Source organism: Lipomyces arxii (assembly GCF_038497795.1).
Source record: "Lipomyces arxii strain Phaff 12-163 unplaced genomic scaffold V1512scaffold_18, whole genome shotgun sequence".
Taxonomy (NCBI): Eukaryota; Fungi; Ascomycota; class Lipomycetes; order Lipomycetales; family Lipomycetaceae; genus Lipomyces; species Lipomyces arxii.
The window spans coordinates 19229-36968 of NW_027117717.1; the positions used below are offsets into that span (position 1 = coordinate 19229).

At 41.4% G+C, this 17740-nt stretch overlaps 7 protein-coding genes across 7 annotated transcripts; 4 read left to right on the forward strand and 3 right to left on the reverse strand.

The window, feature by feature from the left end:
- The first annotated feature begins 955 nt into the window (after positions 1-955).
- V1512DRAFT_52625 (Metallo-dependent phosphatase-like protein) lies at positions 956-2776 on the forward strand. The gene is made up of 2 exons (XM_066918427.1): positions 956-1591; positions 1642-2776. Exons 1-2 carry the CDS (start codon positions 1054-1056, stop codon positions 2709-2711), a joined length of 1608 nt encoding a protein of 535 aa, XP_066769959.1. The 5' UTR covers positions 956-1053; the 3' UTR covers positions 2712-2776.
- On the reverse strand, positions 2531-4664 carry V1512DRAFT_228760 (major facilitator superfamily domain-containing protein). The gene is made up of 3 exons (XM_066913899.1): positions 4247-4664; positions 3483-4199; positions 2531-3431 (listed from the first exon to the last, which is right to left on the reverse strand). Exons 1-3 carry the CDS (start codon positions 4535-4537, stop codon positions 2841-2843), a joined length of 1599 nt encoding a protein of 532 aa, XP_066769960.1. The 5' UTR covers positions 4538-4664; the 3' UTR covers positions 2531-2840.
- A 4176-nt stretch (positions 4665-8840) lies between these two features.
- V1512DRAFT_211197 (major facilitator superfamily domain-containing protein) lies at positions 8841-10452 on the forward strand (the record flags this gene model as incomplete). The annotated part of the gene is made up of 3 exons (XM_066913526.1): positions 8841-9081; positions 9136-9535; positions 9582-10452. 3 exons carry the CDS (start codon positions 8841-8843, stop codon positions 10450-10452), a joined length of 1512 nt encoding a protein of 503 aa, XP_066769961.1.
- Positions 10453-10480: 28 nt separating this feature from the next.
- V1512DRAFT_266260 (FAD/NAD(P)-binding domain-protein) lies at positions 10481-12483 on the reverse strand. The gene has a single exon (XM_066917059.1). The coding sequence runs from the start codon at positions 12187-12189 to the stop codon at positions 10585-10587; it is 1605 nt and encodes a 534-aa protein (XP_066769962.1). The 5' UTR covers positions 12190-12483; the 3' UTR covers positions 10481-10584.
- A 288-nt stretch (positions 12484-12771) lies between these two features.
- On the forward strand, positions 12772-14235 carry V1512DRAFT_266263 (putative alpha beta hydrolase fold protein). The gene is made up of 5 exons (XM_066917060.1): positions 12772-12994; positions 13042-13300; positions 13351-13734; positions 13785-13935; positions 13984-14235. Exons 1-5 carry the CDS (start codon positions 12953-12955, stop codon positions 14105-14107), a joined length of 960 nt encoding a protein of 319 aa, XP_066769963.1. The 5' UTR covers positions 12772-12952; the 3' UTR covers positions 14108-14235.
- V1512DRAFT_266264 (uncharacterized protein) lies at positions 14236-16210 on the forward strand. The gene is made up of 2 exons (XM_066917061.1): positions 14236-14418; positions 14464-16210. Exons 1-2 carry the CDS (start codon positions 14366-14368, stop codon positions 16133-16135), a joined length of 1725 nt encoding a protein of 574 aa, XP_066769964.1. The 5' UTR covers positions 14236-14365; the 3' UTR covers positions 16136-16210.
- V1512DRAFT_266266 (enolase C-terminal domain-like protein) lies at positions 15926-17634 on the reverse strand. Its single transcript, XM_066917062.1, has 4 exons — positions 17331-17634; positions 17168-17277; positions 17011-17122; positions 15926-16958 (listed from the first exon to the last, which is right to left on the reverse strand). Exons 1-4 carry the CDS (start codon positions 17504-17506, stop codon positions 16205-16207), a joined length of 1152 nt encoding a protein of 383 aa, XP_066769965.1. The 5' UTR covers positions 17507-17634; the 3' UTR covers positions 15926-16204.
- Between the last annotated feature and the right edge of the window lie 106 nt (positions 17635-17740).

The following is a 17740-nucleotide window of genomic DNA, read 5'->3' on the forward strand; positions in this document are numbered from 1 at the left end:
AAACCCTGACCCTGACCCTGTTTTGTACTTTACAAGTCTCAGGGGCCGTGTTATAACCTTAAATTCAATATGTCAACTCATCTGTGGGGGTACATATATGTTTTGTAAAGTTTGGAAGCGAATGAAACAAAATTAATTCCTGATTCATTTCTTACTTGTGCATTGTTATAAAGCTCAAAAAACGCTTATATTTTAAACTGACTAGTCTTTGTACATCAGTAGGTAATAAATAAGTCAATGAGCGTATCTAGCTTTGGAAATTACTTTGACGTTTTCAGCGTAAATGGTCTTTTTTTCTTTAAAAAATACCAAAATAATTTACTCTGGATGAGTTACATTCATGAAATAGCACTGTTATAACACTGGTTGTGAAGAGCCAATGGAAGGCTGATGATACTAAGCACGTGTGAGTGTACTAACAATTCAATTGGGAGAAAAGCAAAGGCACAATGGTAATGCCCAGCTCTAACTTCTTGGTCTGGTATAAAGCTATTCTTGGCAGATTTTAAGATTAAAATAAGAAATGCTTGCGGTAGATGTTAGTAAAGCGACTTTGGGAAAATATGCGACTGGATTGATGATAATTGCGCTATATTAATTAAACCGACAGTCAGAAACGTACGCTTTTAAAGAAGATCAGATCTTACGTAAGTAGAAACGAGCAGGACTATTCCATGCCATATGCACAATGAAATTAGCTGTCAAAAGAAAGACCCCGTGTTCATTGCAAAAAATAAGCAACCAATTACTGGTTCATCAGACGTACACATGAGCTCAGCGCAAACGTACCATGCACCAAGAGAGATTACTCTCTCAACTTTGTTCTTTCCTCTTTTGGTCATAATTCTGACATGCATAAATTGACAAATCGCAAACCATGGATGTTAAGCACGTGGGCGGATTTTATCTTCCGTTACTGTCTTGACACGAACGATTCTTCACATGGACCTATCAGTAACCTTTACAGCCAATTACTAATGGCTTTATTGTCTATATAACCAGTTCAATTCCCGTCAAATAAACTGTCAAATCTAGCGCAATCTGGGCTGCCAAATGCAACTTATTACTTTAGTTCTAGCACTAGCAGGGGCGGGCTTGGCGCAAATTAATGTTCCCGGTTCCATTCCCCAGAATCCGGTTGAGCCTTTGCAGCATCACGTGGCTTATGCTGGTGTTAATGGAATGACAGTCTCGTGGCATACTTATGCCGAAATTGATGATCCAACTGTCTTCTACGGTACAGATATCTGGAATCTTTCAAATACGGCAGTCGGCGAATCCGTGACTTTTGCTACCTCCCAAACGTGGGCAAATCATGTTAAACTCACTGGACTTGAACCTGATACCACTTATTATTACTTCGTTTCCAATACAAATTGTGGCAACTGTTCGGAATTACACCCGTATACTTTCACCACGGCTCGCAATGCGGGTGACATGACACCATATACTATTGCTGTTGTTATTGATCTTGGTGTCATGGGAGAAGACGGCCTTAGCACGACAAGCTTAGGTCCGATTGCTCCTGGCGAGACTACTACTATTCAGTCACTAGCCCGCTACATTGACGGCTATGATTTTCTTTGGCATCGTAAGCTAGATCTATGGACCGTACTATAGATTTATTCTAACATGGTTTAGCTGGCGATATTGCTTATGCCGATTACTGGTTAAAGGAACAAGTTCAGGACTACCTTGATCCGGTCCCTCTGGAGGATGGTTACAAAGTATACAATCGGCTGTTGAATACCTACTATGATCAAATGCAACCTGTCACTGCAGAGAAGCCGTACATGGTCGGGCCTGGAAATCACGAAGCTAATTGTGATAATGGTGGTACGTCGGATAAGAAAAAAAACATTACCTATACCGAAAGTTTGTGTCTCAAAGGCCAGACAAATTTCACTGGCTACACCAACCATTTCCGCATGCCCTCATATGAGTCAAATGGTGTTGGTAGCTTCTGGTATTCTTGGGACAACGGTATGGTTCACTATGTACAGATTGACACAGAGACCGACCTGGGTCACAATCTTATTGGTCCCGATGAACTCGGTGGCTCAAACGATGACAGCGACGGTCCATTTGGGCTTAAAAATCAACAAATTGAATGGCTGGACAAAGATCTTGCCGCAGTTGATAGAACAAAGACTCCTTGGGTTATTGTTAGTGGTCATCGTCCTTGGTATGCCGCCCAGTCGGGTGACAATCTTTGTACCAATTGCCAGGAAGCCTTTGAGCCAATTTTGTTGAAGCATAACGTTGATTTGGTACTGAACGGACATATTCACTTCTACGAACGTAACACTCCGATCGGAGCTAATGGTGTCCCAGATCCAAATGGATTAAACAACCCGTCGGCACCTTGGTACATTCTTAACGGAGCAGGTGGTCATTATGATGGATTGGACGTTTACGATGATGTGTTGCCTGATTATGCCGAGTACGTTCAAGACACTGTATATGGATGGAGTAAATTGACGTTTCACAACTGCACACATCTCACGCATGAGTTTGTAGCAAGTGCTAACGGTACAATTTTGGATAGTGCTACGCTGATCAAGCACAGAACTTGTGCCGCGCCGTCCAACTACTCCATGACAAGCAACAGTACTCTACCTATTGTGGATGAAAATGCTGGTGTAAGTTTGCGTAGTTCTTACGCATCTTTGGTTGGTGTGGCCATTGTGGCTCTTTTCACTTTGGTTTAAATCAAAGCATGAACTAGTCATCAAGTATAGGGTAGATTGTTCATAAGAAAGCCAGAATATCCTCTTCTATTCTACCCATTTTGTTTTATTACAAATGCAAAAGTTGTAAGCTCTTTCCTGTATTGTCACTCAATGTCTCTCTATTGTGCCGTGTAATTTATGCTCCTTCATGAGGAAACTCATTCCAGCACACAGCACACTCAACACCGTCGCCAAGATGAAGACTGCACGAATACCGTCGAGGTAAGAGTTAATAACCAACTGTTGCATCTCAGCCGGCAAGTTTTTCACTTCGTCGATAGAATCCTTAACTCGCTCAATGATGTTAGCAGCATCCGGTCCTTGGATGCGAGATGCTAAACGCGCCGCAAGCACATTCTGAAAAATTGCACTGGAAATCGAAACACCCAAAGTGGATCCGGTGCCTTTAAAACCAAATTGAATACTAGTGGAAACAGCCTGATACTCCTGAGGAACTGCAGCTACCAGACCAACCAAAGTTATTGTAAGGTAAAGGCCGAAGCCAAAGCCAGGTACAAACATTATTGATAAAATGATCCAACGCGATGTGTGCTGTCCAACAAAGCATAGCATAAGCGCACCAAAAACCATACTGAAAGCAGCCAAGCAAGTCATTGGAAAGTAACGACCAGTATGCCTCATGTAATAGCCAACAATTAATGCACCTAATGCATCCCCAATGAAATGGGGGATCAGACTCTATAATGCCCTGTAAATATTTCTTTCCAATACAACAATCACAAAACATACCGATCCCGACTTTGTAGGGGAAACGCCTTGCACTGAAATCAAGTAAATGGCAATATAATAAATATGCGAGTAGTAAATCATGTTCATGAACCATGACGTAAAGGCCGATCCAAAAACGGTTCTGTCCTTCAGTAAATGCAATGGAATAATTGGCTCCCGTGCCACTCTGAGTTCAACGTATATAAACGCAGCAAAAAACGTTGCCGAGACAAGCAAAGGAAATACGACTGCTAAACTGAACCACGGTGCATAATTGCCTCCAATACTAACCGAAAACAAGAAGGCCACAAGAGTACACACAAGAGTGAAAGAGCCAAGGAAGTCAATTCGTTTGAGCTTACCTCCATCGACTTCTTTGACAGGAAGATTTAGATTGAAGTAGATTGCAATCAGAGACAGTACAATGATTGGAATTTGTGATAGGAAAGTCCAGCGCCATCCAAATGCTTCAGTAATAACTCCACCAACGATTCCTCCTGCAGCAGCGCCGCATCCGTACAGCACATTTCCGAGACCTTGAAGCAAACCTCTTTGTCGGAGAGGAACAATATCACTTAAGGTAATAGAGGTTAGCGAAGTAAGACCGCCACCTCCGCATCCTGCAATTGCTCGAGCAAAGACCAAAAACCACATGTTTGGAGCGATTCCGCAGAGCAACGACCCTATTCCAAACATAATATTGCAGACAATTAAAACAGGCTTTCGTCCAAATATATCCTGCTATTGTTAAAAATAATTGATTGACTTAAAAGTGCAATACGTACTGAAATTTTACCATAGAGTGGCTGGAATGCAGCTAAACTGATCATATAACCAGTAGCAATCCATTGAATGGATCGGAACTCGTCAAATTCTGAAGCAATGTGAGCTAACAAAGTAGCGACAATAGTACTGTCTAAAGCGGACAGGAAGATCCCCACGTAAAGTGAAATAAACACGGTAATTAATGCGCGGGCAGAAAGTTCATCTTCTTCAATAGCATCAATCAATTCTTCTTCCTGAAGTTCTTCGGAGTTGTGATCAATCAACGGAGTTGCTTCTTCGCCACCAACCATTGTATCTTTTCTAAAAAAAATCACTTGGAAAATGCAGTGTAGGTAAATGTGCCTGCAGTTTTCAATAGTTTTGCTAAAGTTTTAATACACAAGTTTAGATGAAGACGGTCAGAGTGGAGCAGATAAGATACAAAGCTTGGCAGTAGCCGGTTGACTGAGTCACCCGCAGTCTTTCAGGGGCTAGAGGCACATGGCTCATTTAGTTTTCATAGTTATGTATTTTGCATATACGCAACAGTTTTGGCCTTCACTTTGTTCATTAACACTAGACTTAGGAAGCATGAAAATACAGAGTACGCAATGAGTTGAAGTTAATGACTGCCTTTTCAGCGACATCATCAATTGCAGACCCTGTACCTTTCCCGTCAAGTTCCATAAATCGGATCAGTCTCTGAGTGCAATGATCAGTTCCTATTTAAAACAAGAGGTGCGTGTGAATTTAAAATAAGTTGTCAGGTATTTGTCGGTATATGACCGAGTTGCAATTTGGTTGATAGCATCGCTTGGGAACGGCATATATGCAGTTTAAAGTCAAAAGGGATTTAAGCGGTAGTTGATGGTTTAAATATGCAAAGAATATTATATAGAAATCTAGCAAGCCATAGAATGGGCATTTCAAATCTGAGGTATAATTTGTCATTGATTTCCTCAAAATTATTGGATCAACGGTAAATATACAGTCTGGAGTCTGGAGCGATGAATCCGGAGCCGATAGCTAATTGTAAGCCAGAAAATTTAATAAGCTAAGATTTCCATCAACTTACTGTGTGTGATTTGCTTCTACGTATTATAGTCGAGGTATGTTTCCGCCGTCTTAGACAAAACTAGCCCAAATTGATCGGTGTGGCGTACCTTTTTTAAAGATCTACTTTTACGTCATCTGGCATTGGGTGGTGGCCAACAATGGAAATCAAAACACGTTTTGACTCCGGAACTTCACTGCAAAACCGTAGCGGGCGCCCGACGACTGAACACGCACAATCCATCGTTACCCCTGAAAACTTAGCTGATTAGCCTGAGACAAAATCAAATTAAAGTTTATTTGAAGCTTACACACTTTAAACAAACTATTCGCAAACACTTTTGAACAAACTTGTCGTAGCATCTGCTTTTCGAGACAGCTGCTTGTCATATGCGGTACTGTATGGGTGTAGTCTTTAATCCCCTTCGTCATAGGGTTAAATAAGAGAAATTGCGTCGATTGAGCAGTAATCAATATAACAAGCTCTAAGTACACTGTGTCACGTATTATTCGGATCAAGCAATACATATTGTTATTGTAAGGTAAAGTTTATTTTATTGCAACATCAGTTGCAGAGTGACACTGTTTACATATGGCGCCTGTAAAGCATTAGGCGCATCATCCTGAAGCTTCGTTTGCTTATCCCGTACTTTCCGGTCTTGAATAAGAAACTCCTATTATATCGTGATGTCATACGGAACAACTCAGTGGAACAAAGTTTTACGTACTCTGTTTATTCTTGGACTAGTGTGGAACATGCCGCACGGATCTGGACTGGCATTACGTATGCCAAATTTGTCTCAGTCTTCAGCCGCACTGCTTCATGGCTGTGGTTCCGGATCAATCAATGCAGAGAGGTCTCCGCTGTGCAAGCTGTGTTGTGAAATACTCTCCAACATTTTAGATTTCATTGCCACTAGTACTTGATAACAAAAATGCTTATGCCCACTGGTGCCTTCAACTCTCACTCTTAACTTTTAAATGACTAGCAGCTTGTAGGGCGTTAATGATTTGTAACAGTTTTACTTTCTCATTAAGCTGGTCCGTATCATTCGCCGACTTCAATGGTCGCATTCGTGTCGGTAAAGCTTGCGTGCATGCATGTATGATCGAGTAAACTATGTATTGCTCAAAACCAACATTTAATGATAGGATCAAAAAGTCAAAACGTGATGGGCGGAAACCATGCTTTCGTTACATTGCAGACGACATAATTTGCGTATTCACTGAATAAAAGCATTAAAATGACTAGATATTTCCAGCTTCACACGTCGAACGGGTTGAAAGTCGAATAATGATGCCTCGGCAAGGAATTGAGCAGTTAATACAACGCATCAACCGCAGAGATGATGTCTACGGTCTGTTCGACGAACAAGCGAAGATTAGAATCAGCAACAATTTCGATTCTTTGTCAGATGATCCACATGAAATATTGCACAATTGCAAACATCTTGAGCACTCTTGAAAACTTGAGTCACAGCTTGTCTTACCTCTGAATGCAGAAAACAGTGACATGAACATTTGCGATGAACAAGACGACGAGAGGAACGAAGAATGCATTGAAGGCTCTTTGACTCGCGCGTCCTGCTCTGGCCAAGCATCTCTATCGTGTTCGGACGTATACGTGGAACAGTATGAGTAACAGCAAGAGACATATAAAATTGAAAGCTTTACAAAAGACTTATATCAATTTACAAACTACGAGAAGCCGGTATACAGTTTAGCTCCTGGTAGATTAGATTGTCCTCTCAATCTGTGCCTAAGAATATAGCTTCGATGCATGCAGTCCCATCATTGGTGACGTCGTCAACTTCCAGCCCAATTGTTTACGAGTATTCAACAGATTTAGATTTATGAAAGATTGCTATATGGATGATGAATAAAGAGAAATGTTAGCCATTAGATTTTAGAACCTTTCAACTTATTTCTGGATGACATTTAGATAACGGGTTCATTTTTGAATAAGACTAAAACAAATTAAATTAATTAGATAATTAAAGTATATGGAAAACAGGAGTACGGTTGGTTGTGCCAATGAGAGGCTTGAGTCTTTATAATGAATATTTATATATTGTGCCAATAATGCTGTCAAATGAATATGTATACACTAGCAACCTGCTTTCTCTAAATTACACGTCATATCTTAGTCTGAATCACTAAATAATTTCTCATTTTAATCAGGGTGAAATTAAATAAGAATCTCTTTACGATTTACGTTTTAAATGCCGAAACTCCCTTACGAGCTGCGCACCTACTGCTCTCACGCCATCGTCCTATCGTGTGGGCTTTGGATGTCTGTTCAGACCCACATGCTGCTGAAAGTAATCTTGAATCCACTTAAGAATTAATTAAGTTTTTTTGATTGCAATTCGAAGCGAGAAGGTACCCAAAAGCCTTTGACCATAGCTTAAATGAATTTGTTATCAAAATTGTGGGTCGCTCGCTATCTGCTAGAAAATGCATCAGTGCTTTAGTTATCGCATTCCATTTGCGTTATCGATTACTGGTCGGTCTATGAAGCACAAACAGAATATAGGCAGATGAAAAACCCTAGTATGAAACAGGACAGTTAGTGGGAAAGTGATAGTTATCGCTGAAATGCCGACATTTAAGCGGAATCCCCGATACGCTAGTACCAGCAAAAACGACGCTAAGAAAAAGTCCAGGCTCTTTATTGTTAATCAATCTAGCTTAACTTTTGATATCGGTCATTTAGGATTGTTTTAGTTGATTACGAAACATCTTTCAATTATGAAGTGGACCATCGAGGAAAATATAGTCTAGTCCAAATAGCAAGCATATCAAGTAAATAAACTCTTGTAATATAAATCTAAAGTACAGTAGGCATTTGCAAAGTAAAACAAATAAGCATCATGCGTGAAATGCAAAGGATAATCAGATCATCTCGTGTTCTAAGAACAACTTGCCAATGATATATAAATCTAGGCGCGTATTTGGATAAGGGCCCGATCCACTTCCGCCAAACTAAGTGGGCATTTTTAGGTTTTGCGTATCAATAGCGCTTAAAACCTGATCAAGATTTGTATTATAGATACGCTTGGACCTCATGCTACTCAATCGGACAGGGTAGCTGCTCTACATTCATGCCATTAGAATGCTGAACGTGCAAGCTCGTGTGTTTTGGCCTGGTTATGAATGTGACTGTAGCTTCTCAATTGCAGGACTCAATAATGCGCATGACTGTTTTAATCTTGGATGACTGAGAAGGCTTAAGTGTCAAGTCAAGCATAATATTGTATGTATTCAAGCCTGTTTAGTCAGACACGAAGAGGCATTTTCATTCTGCCAATGCTTGGCTAATCTGTTTAAGGTTAAATCCTGGGTCCTGGACTTTTTAGGAAATTGTGAAGACATTTGTGTTCGATTGCACGCCATATTGACGTCACTTTCTTATCTATCCACTTCAAACTCGAGTGAAGATGCAGGATCTTTTGTCACATATATTCTCCATGTCTCCACCGGCATTTGCTTTGGTGTCAAGGACCCTGTATAACAAATCCCGGTTCTAAAAACATTCTTTTGACTAGGTATACTGCAACAATGGTTTCCGTCAAAGGATTTCTTGCTAGACTCACGGAAGCAATTGGATGGTATCCGAAAGAAATGCCAATGGCTGAGCGTGTTCTGGTCCATAAAATTGACTTACTTGTTCTTGGATTTGCTTGCTTGGCTTTCTTTACCAAGTTCTTGGACGTTAATGCATTGACTTACGCATACGTGTCTGGAATGAAAGAGGATTTAAACCTTTATGGCAACAGATTGAATTATATAAATGCTATGTGTAAGGATTTATGTATGGTATGGTTGATATGTTGCTGATGGTAATCTTGTCTAGATGAGGTCGGTTACTGTATCTTCCAAATTCCTAGTAACATTATCATTACCCGAATTCCAGCTCAGTACTATTTACCAGGCGCTGAGATTCTATGGGGACTGTTCACTCTCGGAACTGCTTTTGTTCAAAACTACAAGCAAATTATGGCTTTGCGATTTATGGTCGGTCTGGGTGCTACTGCCTCTTATGTTGGATGCACCCACATTGTTAATTCGTGGTATCGAAAAAGAGAACTTGGCCGACGTAACGCCATTTTTTACATCAGTATGCCATTAGGCACCATGATCGCAGGTTATATCCAGTCTGCAGCTTACGAACACTTGAACCACCGAAGTGGTCTTGCTGGTTGGAGATGGCTTTTTATCATTTGCGCTATTATTACCCTCCCCATTGCCGCTCTGTAAGCCTATCTTGAAAGATTTTTGAATTGCCTAATGGAATTTTAGCGGTGTCATTTTTTTCCCTGACGTTCCTGAGCGAACGAAATCCAGGTGGTTGACTGATGCTGAAAAGAAGCTCGCAGTTACTCGACTGGCTGAAGAGGGTTTCAAACCGTCTACAGGTATAAACCGAACCCTGTTCAAGCGTGTCTTTGGTCGCTGGCAGTTTTACGTTTTTGTCTACTTGCTTGTTTTTCGTGGTCTTGGGCAGCATGGCAGTGGTGTTCCTTTTACTCTATGGTTGAAATCGCAACCAGACAAGTATACTGTTCCTCAAGTCAACAACTTCAGTACTATTACTTCTGCTATTTCAATAGTTTCTGCCGTTCTTACTGCGTACTACAGCGACTTGCGCGGTAGCAGATGGGAAGTTCAGATTCTGGGTGGTGTCATCACTTTGTTTGCTGATCTTTGTCTTACAATTTGGAACATTCCATACGGTCTCAAATTTGCCAGTTACATTTTGCTTGGCCTTGCTACTGGATTTTCTCCCACACTTATTGCCTGGACCGCTGATCAACTTGCCGATGATTTGGAAGCACGTGCCATTACTATTGCCACATATAACGTTGTTGGTGAGATGTCTAACTTGGTTGTGCCTTTGGTTGCGTGGCCGGTCACGCACGCGCCTGAATTTAAAGGTGGTTTTATCTGGTCTACTTGCGTTGCAGGTGTGTGGACTTTGAGTCTTGGTGTACCGCTTCTGTTGGAGCGACGCGATAGACAGCGTAAAGCTAGAGGATTCAAAGACGATCTTGGCGGGATTGAAATGTACCCTGGAGCCGATGAGCTTGAAGGTGTAGAAGAGCTGGGCAGCGTTGACTCGCTTACCAAGTCCAATGACTTCACTGAAGTTACAGAGGAGAAACACACTTAATTCTTGCCTTTGCTTACGATATTAGTTGTTCGCTTGTTACTATTTCATCTCATTCAAAAAAATTTATTCAAAAAAATTTATTTAAATCGCAAATTGCAAACTCCAAAACCACCCGCATACTGTCAATATCAATCAGGCAAGTACATAACCAGAGTAGGATTCTTTGGTTACTCCGTTAATTATCTCAGCGTACTTCGTAATTCCACTCGTGAAATTGAGCATTTCAATTTTTTTGCCGGGAATGTTTGCGCCCATGTACCACGACTTTGCCAACGGAAATAAAGTCTTGTTTGCACTAGCAGTGATTTCATCGGCCCACTCATTTTCAGCAATTTGGTCGGCATTGATCGATCGAATGTTGCGTTGTCGCATATACTTCATGACCTCAATTATGAAGTTCGACTGCAGCTCAATGCAAGAAGGACCGTTAGAAAACGCGGTAGGTGCCTGGGGTCCGTAAGTGAAGAACATATTAGGGAATCCAGCAACTGAGAGACCGAGATAGGTCGATGTTCCCTTTGCCCACTTATCACGCAGACAAACACCGCCTTCTCCAATTATGTCAATAAGTTTATAGCCGCCAGTGACAGCATCAAAACCAGTTGCCAAAACTAAAACGTCAAAGACATATGTCTGGTCGCCTGCAACGACTCCATTTTCGGTGAACCTTACAAGAGGCTTTTTGTTGACATCAACAACATGCACGTTTGGCTTGTTGAATTGTTCAAAGTAATCCTGCTCGAGTGACGGTCGCTTAGTACCAAACGGATGTGGGGCCACACGGGGTGCAAGAATTTCAGCGACTTCAGGATCATTGATCCGTTTGTGCGCCTGACGATACCAGAAATCATAAGCAGCATCGTTGGCATCTTTGTCAGAAAACAAGTCGCGGTACGTAGCAACCCAAAACTTAAAACCACCATAATCAAACAGTGACTGATAAAATTGTTCACGCTCTTCTGGTGTATCATCAAACGTGTTTCTATCAACAAAATTGAAATGAAATCCGCTGAACGTGCAATTGCGGCTCTCAAATAATTCTGGATATCTGGACTTGTCTTGGTCTAGCAAATCTAATCGCCGCTGCTGCATTGGCAAGGCCAAGTTTGGAGTTCTTTGAAATACAGTAAGTTCTTTTGCAACTTTACCGGCTTCTTGAGTAATTTGCACGCCTGTAGATCCTGTGCCAATAATAGCGACGCGCTTGTTGGTCAACTCAACGCCCTCTTCTGGCCAATCATTACTGTGATAGACTTCACCTTTAAAAGAGTCGAGACCTCTAAAATCAGGTGTAAATCTCTTTGCCGAAAACCCAATACAAGGCAGAAAAAACTGAGCTCTTGCACGACGTCCGTCAGAAGTAGTAATCTCCCAAGTTTGTGATTTCTCTCCCCAAACGGCTTCGACAACTGTAGTATTGTAGTCTACATCTGCAGAAATGTTCAAAACTTTATCGCAGTAAGCGAAATATTGGCGTAATTCTTCCCAGCCAGGAAAGCGCTCGCTCCAAGTCCACGTTTCGTAAACTTCAGGTATAGATAGTTCATAGACTGGTACATCGCTATCAACTCTAGCGCCAGGATATCTATTCCAATACCAAGTACCGCCAATTTCCGGAGCTTTTTCAAATATATGGCACTTAAAGCCAAGCTTACGCAGGTGATGAATTAAATAGATTCCACTAAATCCAGCACCGAGGACGATAACATCGTAGTAGGGAACATCTTTGTTGACCATGTTGAATGCAAATAAAAAAGGTATCCAGCTTTATCTAGTAGGAGTGCAGTCAAATTCTAAAGGTGGTGTAGCGTGGGTAGATATATTTGGCTTCACAGTCGTCACTCCGTGAATTTAAGTGACGGTCATACGGCTCGATTGTGCCATGGTGAAAAGTGCGGGGTATCTATCAACTTGCGGCGACTGCTGTAGTTGCTTGTCACATAAGTTTTCCGTTTAACCGAACCTTTTTGATCCATCACTAAGTCGAAGTTTAGTAAAGCGGGGTTTGTCTGCGATTGGAATTAATAGCAGATGCCGGCCGGTAGGATCAAGCCTGGCGTAGCCCCTGATTCCTCCTGCATAAACGGCGCTTGTCAACATTTAAAGGCTTGGAAGTAGACCACAGATTTACGACGTCCTGTTCTAAATCTACTTTCTAATTTTAAAACTAACCTTTTTTGTTTAAAGCAAATAAATTCAATAAAGCAAGTAATAGTAATAGTAGATAATCTAATGTGAAGCGAGTAATGTTTGTGGTTGAGCCATCCACCTACGTTTTACTCCGTACTTCCAAGCCGCGCCGCGCATCCACGTCAAACTCCGACTATGACGTGTAATCACGACGAAAAAGCGGGGATGATGCCGGCTACCCGCGATCCAACAGTCTACCAAACATCCCCGTGGCCGAAATTGTCTGAGATACTTTTAGATTTATATCGCCAATACTTCTAGCATCGCCAACGATCGACTCAATTATAAACGTGCTAAATCATACATCGAAATGTCTAACAAATCTGCTAATTTCAGCCCGGAATGGATTGAGGTAGGCTACTTCTTCGATCGATTTAGAATTATTACTAAATTTTTAAGTGGGAAAGCAAAGTGGGCATTCGCCCACTTCTCTCTGGTGATGCATATAACATGCGTGCTCAGTTTGAAGGTCTTCGTCAGCTTTTGCAATCTCAATGGGGTGAACCCGACAGCGGAGTTTCAAGTACAGATGTAGTCACCGATAAAGGAATACAAGCTAGAGTGTACAGTCCTACAGCTTCAGCGGGTAAAAAAGTTCCTATGGGTGTTTTCTACCATTGTGGTGGCTATTGCATCGGTAGCATTGAAGCTGAAGATGGTTTGTTGCATGTTATCCATGTAATTGATTCATTGCTGATTTGGACTAAGTTCTCGTTCGAAACCTTTGCTTACGAAGTCAAACAGTAATCATTTCTATTGAGTACCGTCTCGCGCCAGAGCATACTGCGCCAACTGCCTTGCAAGACTGCTGTGATGCTACACTCTGGGCAATTCAAAACGCCGATAAGTTTGGAGCAGACTGTTCTCAAGTATACACAATTGGGCCGTCGGCTGGTGCTGCTTTAGCAGTTTCAGTTTTTCTAAAATTGTACGACGGAGGTTTCAAAAATTCGATTAAAGGAATTGTTTCTATGTCACCTTGTTGGATTCATCCGGACAATCTTGGAGAATATAAAGATCAGCACAAGTCGTTTATAAATAGTGTTGGTAACTTACCAGTTATTGATGCAAATTCCATGCGTAATTTTTATGGTTTGTCACTAAATTTTAAACAGTTGATGGAAATCTGACTGGAATTGTAGATACTTATAAGTCACCTCTGGATGACAAGTATACGTTTGCGTTAGGCTATCCAGATTTATCCGTTCTGCCCAGGCTATACTTGGTTGGAGCTGAACTTGATCCGTTACGCGATGATGCAGTCATTTTTGATAAAAAACTGTCCGACGCTGGGTATGAATTTTAGGTTATTAGTTTGAAAGACACTAACGTGCATAATAGTGTGGATCATAAACTGAAGATGTATCTTGGTCTACCCCACGTTTTCTGGTTATTTCCTTTAAAAGCTAGTCTAGAGTTTTTTGACGACACAGCAAAAGGAATTTCTTATGTTTTGGAAAAGTAGCGAGAGAACAAGATTTACAACTTGTAGAAAATGTGGAAATATTTGTGAACAAATGATTTTGTATTTCAGCTGAAATTTGTTGTCACCGTATGTGTTAATAAACCCCTAAATATTCTTGCCCCCATAATAGTAATTTCTGGTGCACTTAGACTAGACTTTTAATTTGCTTTTCATGTTTAACATCAGTGCCAAACAGATTAGTTACGTGGACAGCAGATTGAATAATATTCATACAATGCCCGAAGAAATTGGATATAAATGGAGCATTGGCTAGACCCTAGTGACGGTGGAGAGCCAAATCCCTGGACAAGGTTAGTAAGTTTGTTAAACCAGAAGTTATGATTAACTTAACGAAGTGTTCTGCCAACTCTACTGTTGCCGCAGCGAAGTACAGAGACGTCTTTTTATATTGATACTTCTTTCAATAGAAATGACTTATTAAAGTGTTTTCCTGTCGAAGTAATCGACAAGATAATAAATCATATCTCGTACCCGGCCCTTCTGGAGCTAAAACTTCTATCTAAATCATGGGCAAGCTACATCAGGGATCGCATTCAATTTAATCCAAAAGCTACATTCAAACACTTGGATTTCTCTAACTGGAATGATGATTTAGTTTCTCCAGAGTATATGGTTTCCTGTATACAGCGAGCCGGTGGCTCTGTGGAAGAGATTAGTTTTCAGACTTGCAATCCGCGCCAACATTTTGCCTACACAAGATTGGCGATTATTTTGCAGCACAAGGTGCCAGCGGCACTTGATGCTATAAATGTGAAGAGTGTAGTACTGGGGACGTCTGTGTGGGGGCCGGATCCTATCTCGATGATCGAGTCGGTCTCTAACCTACTTTCGAATCTACAAGTTCTTTCGATAGATGACAGCTTCTCGTGCTTTTTACAAGAATGGAATCATTTTGGGTCAATTACACTGGACATATTTGCTGGACTACGGGAATTGCGAATATCAATGGGCATAATGCCAGACTTCATTGATTTCTTAGGCAAAGACACGACGCGGATTTGGTTTCCTAACTTGGAGGTTTTTGAGTGCCGCTTTGACAAAAATTTAGATCCGATGCTTAATCAAAAATCGTGGCCTGATTTTTCTAGGCCTGCACGGATGAATACACATTTCGCTTTGCCAAATGTGAGACGATTTATGCTTGGTGATGTTCCACAGTCACGAAAGGTTGCATATTGCCCCCTTGATCAGCAATGCCTTGATCTTGTTATTTGTTGGATGCCATGCCTTGATACTTTTAGCTGCCATGGTATTGCAGTCGTCGGTACTGGAAGTTATAGTTATTTGGTACCTAGGAGTGACTTTAGACAGAACAAGCTTCTAAAAACGTTTGATTTTTCTTACTCCAACGCACTGAACATGCCAGCCATTCCATGTTCTTGCGAACAGCTAATTTTGCGAAGTAGTGGATTGGTCCCAAGAACGTTAGCATATATAGACGGACAAGAGCATTATGTTGGACAGTTAGGGATCGGCAACATTTTGGATCTTGGTCACTCGGGGCCAGATTTATCGTTTATGGACAGCACAGTAATGGTTACAGACGAATATGGTTCATTATCGGTTCTTGATGTCTCTGGATCAGATGAGCGCATGACATCAGAGGTTTTATGCGGTATACTGGCCAGATGTAATCCTTTACTTATAAAAGAACTTTCATTTCAGTTTTGTCCTCGAATTTCGTTTACTAGGGAGTTTATTTGCGGAGGCAAATGCAGATCTAACAACGTTTTGGGGTGGATTTTAGAACTTTGTCCAATGTTGGAAATATTGCGAATTGGGCAGAATGTAAATGTTGTTGACGATATCATGAAGCAAGTGGTACAACTACGAAAGCTACATCACCTCAATATCGCGAATACTACGGTGACTGATACAGGTATCAATTATTTGTGTATGGCTCCACAGCTAAAGACAGTAGCGCTTCATGGCTCTCAAGCTTCAGGACGACCCCTTCAGGCGGCTGGAATAGACATAGTAGATGAAGTGCTGCCAATACTACTTTGATACCCACATAGACGTAGAAAATTTTGGAGGAAGTTTAGAAAATAGTTAACAGTTAAATAAGGTAATTATCTACCATTCCCGCAGAGATCCGTCGTAGGCAACAAAACTTCCCGATCTCCATGGTTTTGTGTTTTGACTTAACTTCCGTACAAGAGCTTCATCGATTTCAATACCAAGACCCGGACCAGACGCAACGTTAACGTATCCTTCTGTTACATCGTATATTTGTGGATTGGTCACGTAAGTAAAAATGTCTTCTTCACCAGCTTCAGTATTGTAATGTATTCCGAGCGACATTTCTTGTATGACGTGGTTAGGCGTGCTTGCGGCAAGTTGGAAGCATGCTGCCAGCGCGATGGATCCTAGAGGACAATGTGGGGCAATTGCAATGTCGTATGCCTCACACATGGAACTAATCTTCTTAATTTCTGAAATTCCACCTACATGGGAAATATCTGGTTGCAAGATATCTATGCAGACTGGATTAAGAAACTTTTTGATGTCCCATCTACTATGGAGTCGTTCACCAAGAGCAATGGGAGTTGTAGTCAAGTTTGCGAGCTCTGCTACACCTTCGCTGTGTTCTGACAAAAGTGGCTCCTCAATAAACATCGGCCGATGAGGTTCCAGCAATTTCGCAAGCTGCTTGGCCATTGGCTTATGGATTCTGCCATGGAAGTCCATACCAGCATCCATTCCAAGAGATTTGACAAGTGCTAAACGGTCAACCGCAGAGTCAAGACTTGCAGGAGAATCAAGCCAGCCGAGATCTGCAGTCGCATTCATCTTGACTGCTCTGAATCCTTGGGCCATACGTCCTAGACTAAAACGTGTTAACTGATTCGGCATCTGTCAAACAAAATTTGCCGACTTACGCTTGCTTTTTGACATCGTCAGGTCGATCTCCTCCAATCCACGCATACACTTTAATCTTGTCACGAACTTTCCCACCTAATAACTCATAGATTGGCACGTTTAATCGTCTGGCTACAATCTCTTAGTTGACAATTCGCAGTTGCGTTTATTACTCACCTTTTAGATCCCACAACGCAATATCAAGCCCGGAAAGTGCCGACTGAATGACAGGGCCTCCTCTGTAAAACCCCAAGCGCCAGACACTTTGCCATATGTGCTCAATATTGCTATAATCATTAGAGATCGAATTGACAATGTGTTGTTAAGTTTGCATGCTTACTTTGCTTCCCAGCCGATAAATCTGTCCTTAAATTCATCCAATACACCTTCAACAGCTTCAGTATGACCTTCTAATGATGCCTCGCCCCATCCTCCATTTCCTTCAACGTCAGTAACTTTTACGTAAAGCCAACGTGGCGGGACACGAAAATACTCAATCGACGCGATTGCAGGCATGATTAGGTGCTCTTACAAGTTTGATAAGGCCCAGCGAGTGTTATTATAAAGATTATTGCGCTTTGTTTATCCCACCACGAGAATTTAGTTAGACTAAACAGATGGTTTATTTACCGTGTCTATTTACTATTATAATTGACGCTAACAAGGGACTAGGCGCAACGATGTCCAAGTCCGGAGAAGTATCCCGCATTTCCGCTTTTGCTAGGCACACAAAGCTGGGGTAAAGCAGCA

Bases quoted from the DNA above. Each gene is read 5' to 3' on its own strand.
- V1512DRAFT_52625 (XM_066918427.1), top strand. From the start codon at position 1,054: ATGCAACTTATTACTTTAGTTCTAGCACTAGCAGGGGCGGGCTTGGCG. The intron at 1,592-1,641 runs GTAAGCTAGATC...AACATGGTTTAG, and splicing joins CTATGATTTTCTTTGGCATC to CTGGCGATATTGCTTATGCC.
- V1512DRAFT_228760 (XM_066913899.1), bottom strand. From the start codon at position 4,537: ATGGTTGGTGGCGAAGAAGCAACTCCGTTGATTGATCACAACTCCGAA. The intron at 4,200-4,246 runs GTACGTATTGCA...TAACAATAGCAG, and splicing joins CACTCTATGGTAAAATTTCA to GATATATTTGGACGAAAGCC. The intron at 3,432-3,482 runs GTATGTTTTGTG...AGGGCATTATAG, and splicing joins CCCCTACAAAGTCGGGATCG to AGTCTGATCCCCCATTTCAT.
- V1512DRAFT_266260 (XM_066917059.1), bottom strand. From the start codon at position 12,189: ATGGTCAACAAAGATGTTCCCTACTACGATGTTATCGTCCTCGGTGCT.
- V1512DRAFT_266263 (XM_066917060.1), top strand. From the start codon at position 12,953: ATGTCTAACAAATCTGCTAATTTCAGCCCGGAATGGATTGAG. The intron at 12,995-13,041 runs GTAGGCTACTTC...TAAATTTTTAAG, and splicing joins TCAGCCCGGAATGGATTGAG to TGGGAAAGCAAAGTGGGCAT. The intron at 13,936-13,983 runs GTATGAATTTTA...CGTGCATAATAG, and splicing joins AAAAAACTGTCCGACGCTGG to TGTGGATCATAAACTGAAGA.
- V1512DRAFT_266264 (XM_066917061.1), top strand. From the start codon at position 14,366: ATGGAGCATTGGCTAGACCCTAGTGACGGTGGAGAGCCAAATCCCTGG. The intron at 14,419-14,463 runs GTTAGTAAGTTT...AACTTAACGAAG, and splicing joins GAGCCAAATCCCTGGACAAG to TGTTCTGCCAACTCTACTGT.
- V1512DRAFT_266266 (XM_066917062.1), bottom strand. From the start codon at position 17,506: ATGCCTGCAATCGCGTCGATTGAGTATTTTCGTGTCCCGCCACGTTGG. The intron at 17,278-17,330 runs GTAAGCATGCAA...TAATGATTATAG, and splicing joins TTTATCGGCTGGGAAGCAAA to CAATATTGAGCACATATGGC. The intron at 17,123-17,167 runs GTGAGTAATAAA...AAGAGATTGTAG, and splicing joins TGCGTTGTGGGATCTAAAAG to CCAGACGATTAAACGTGCCA.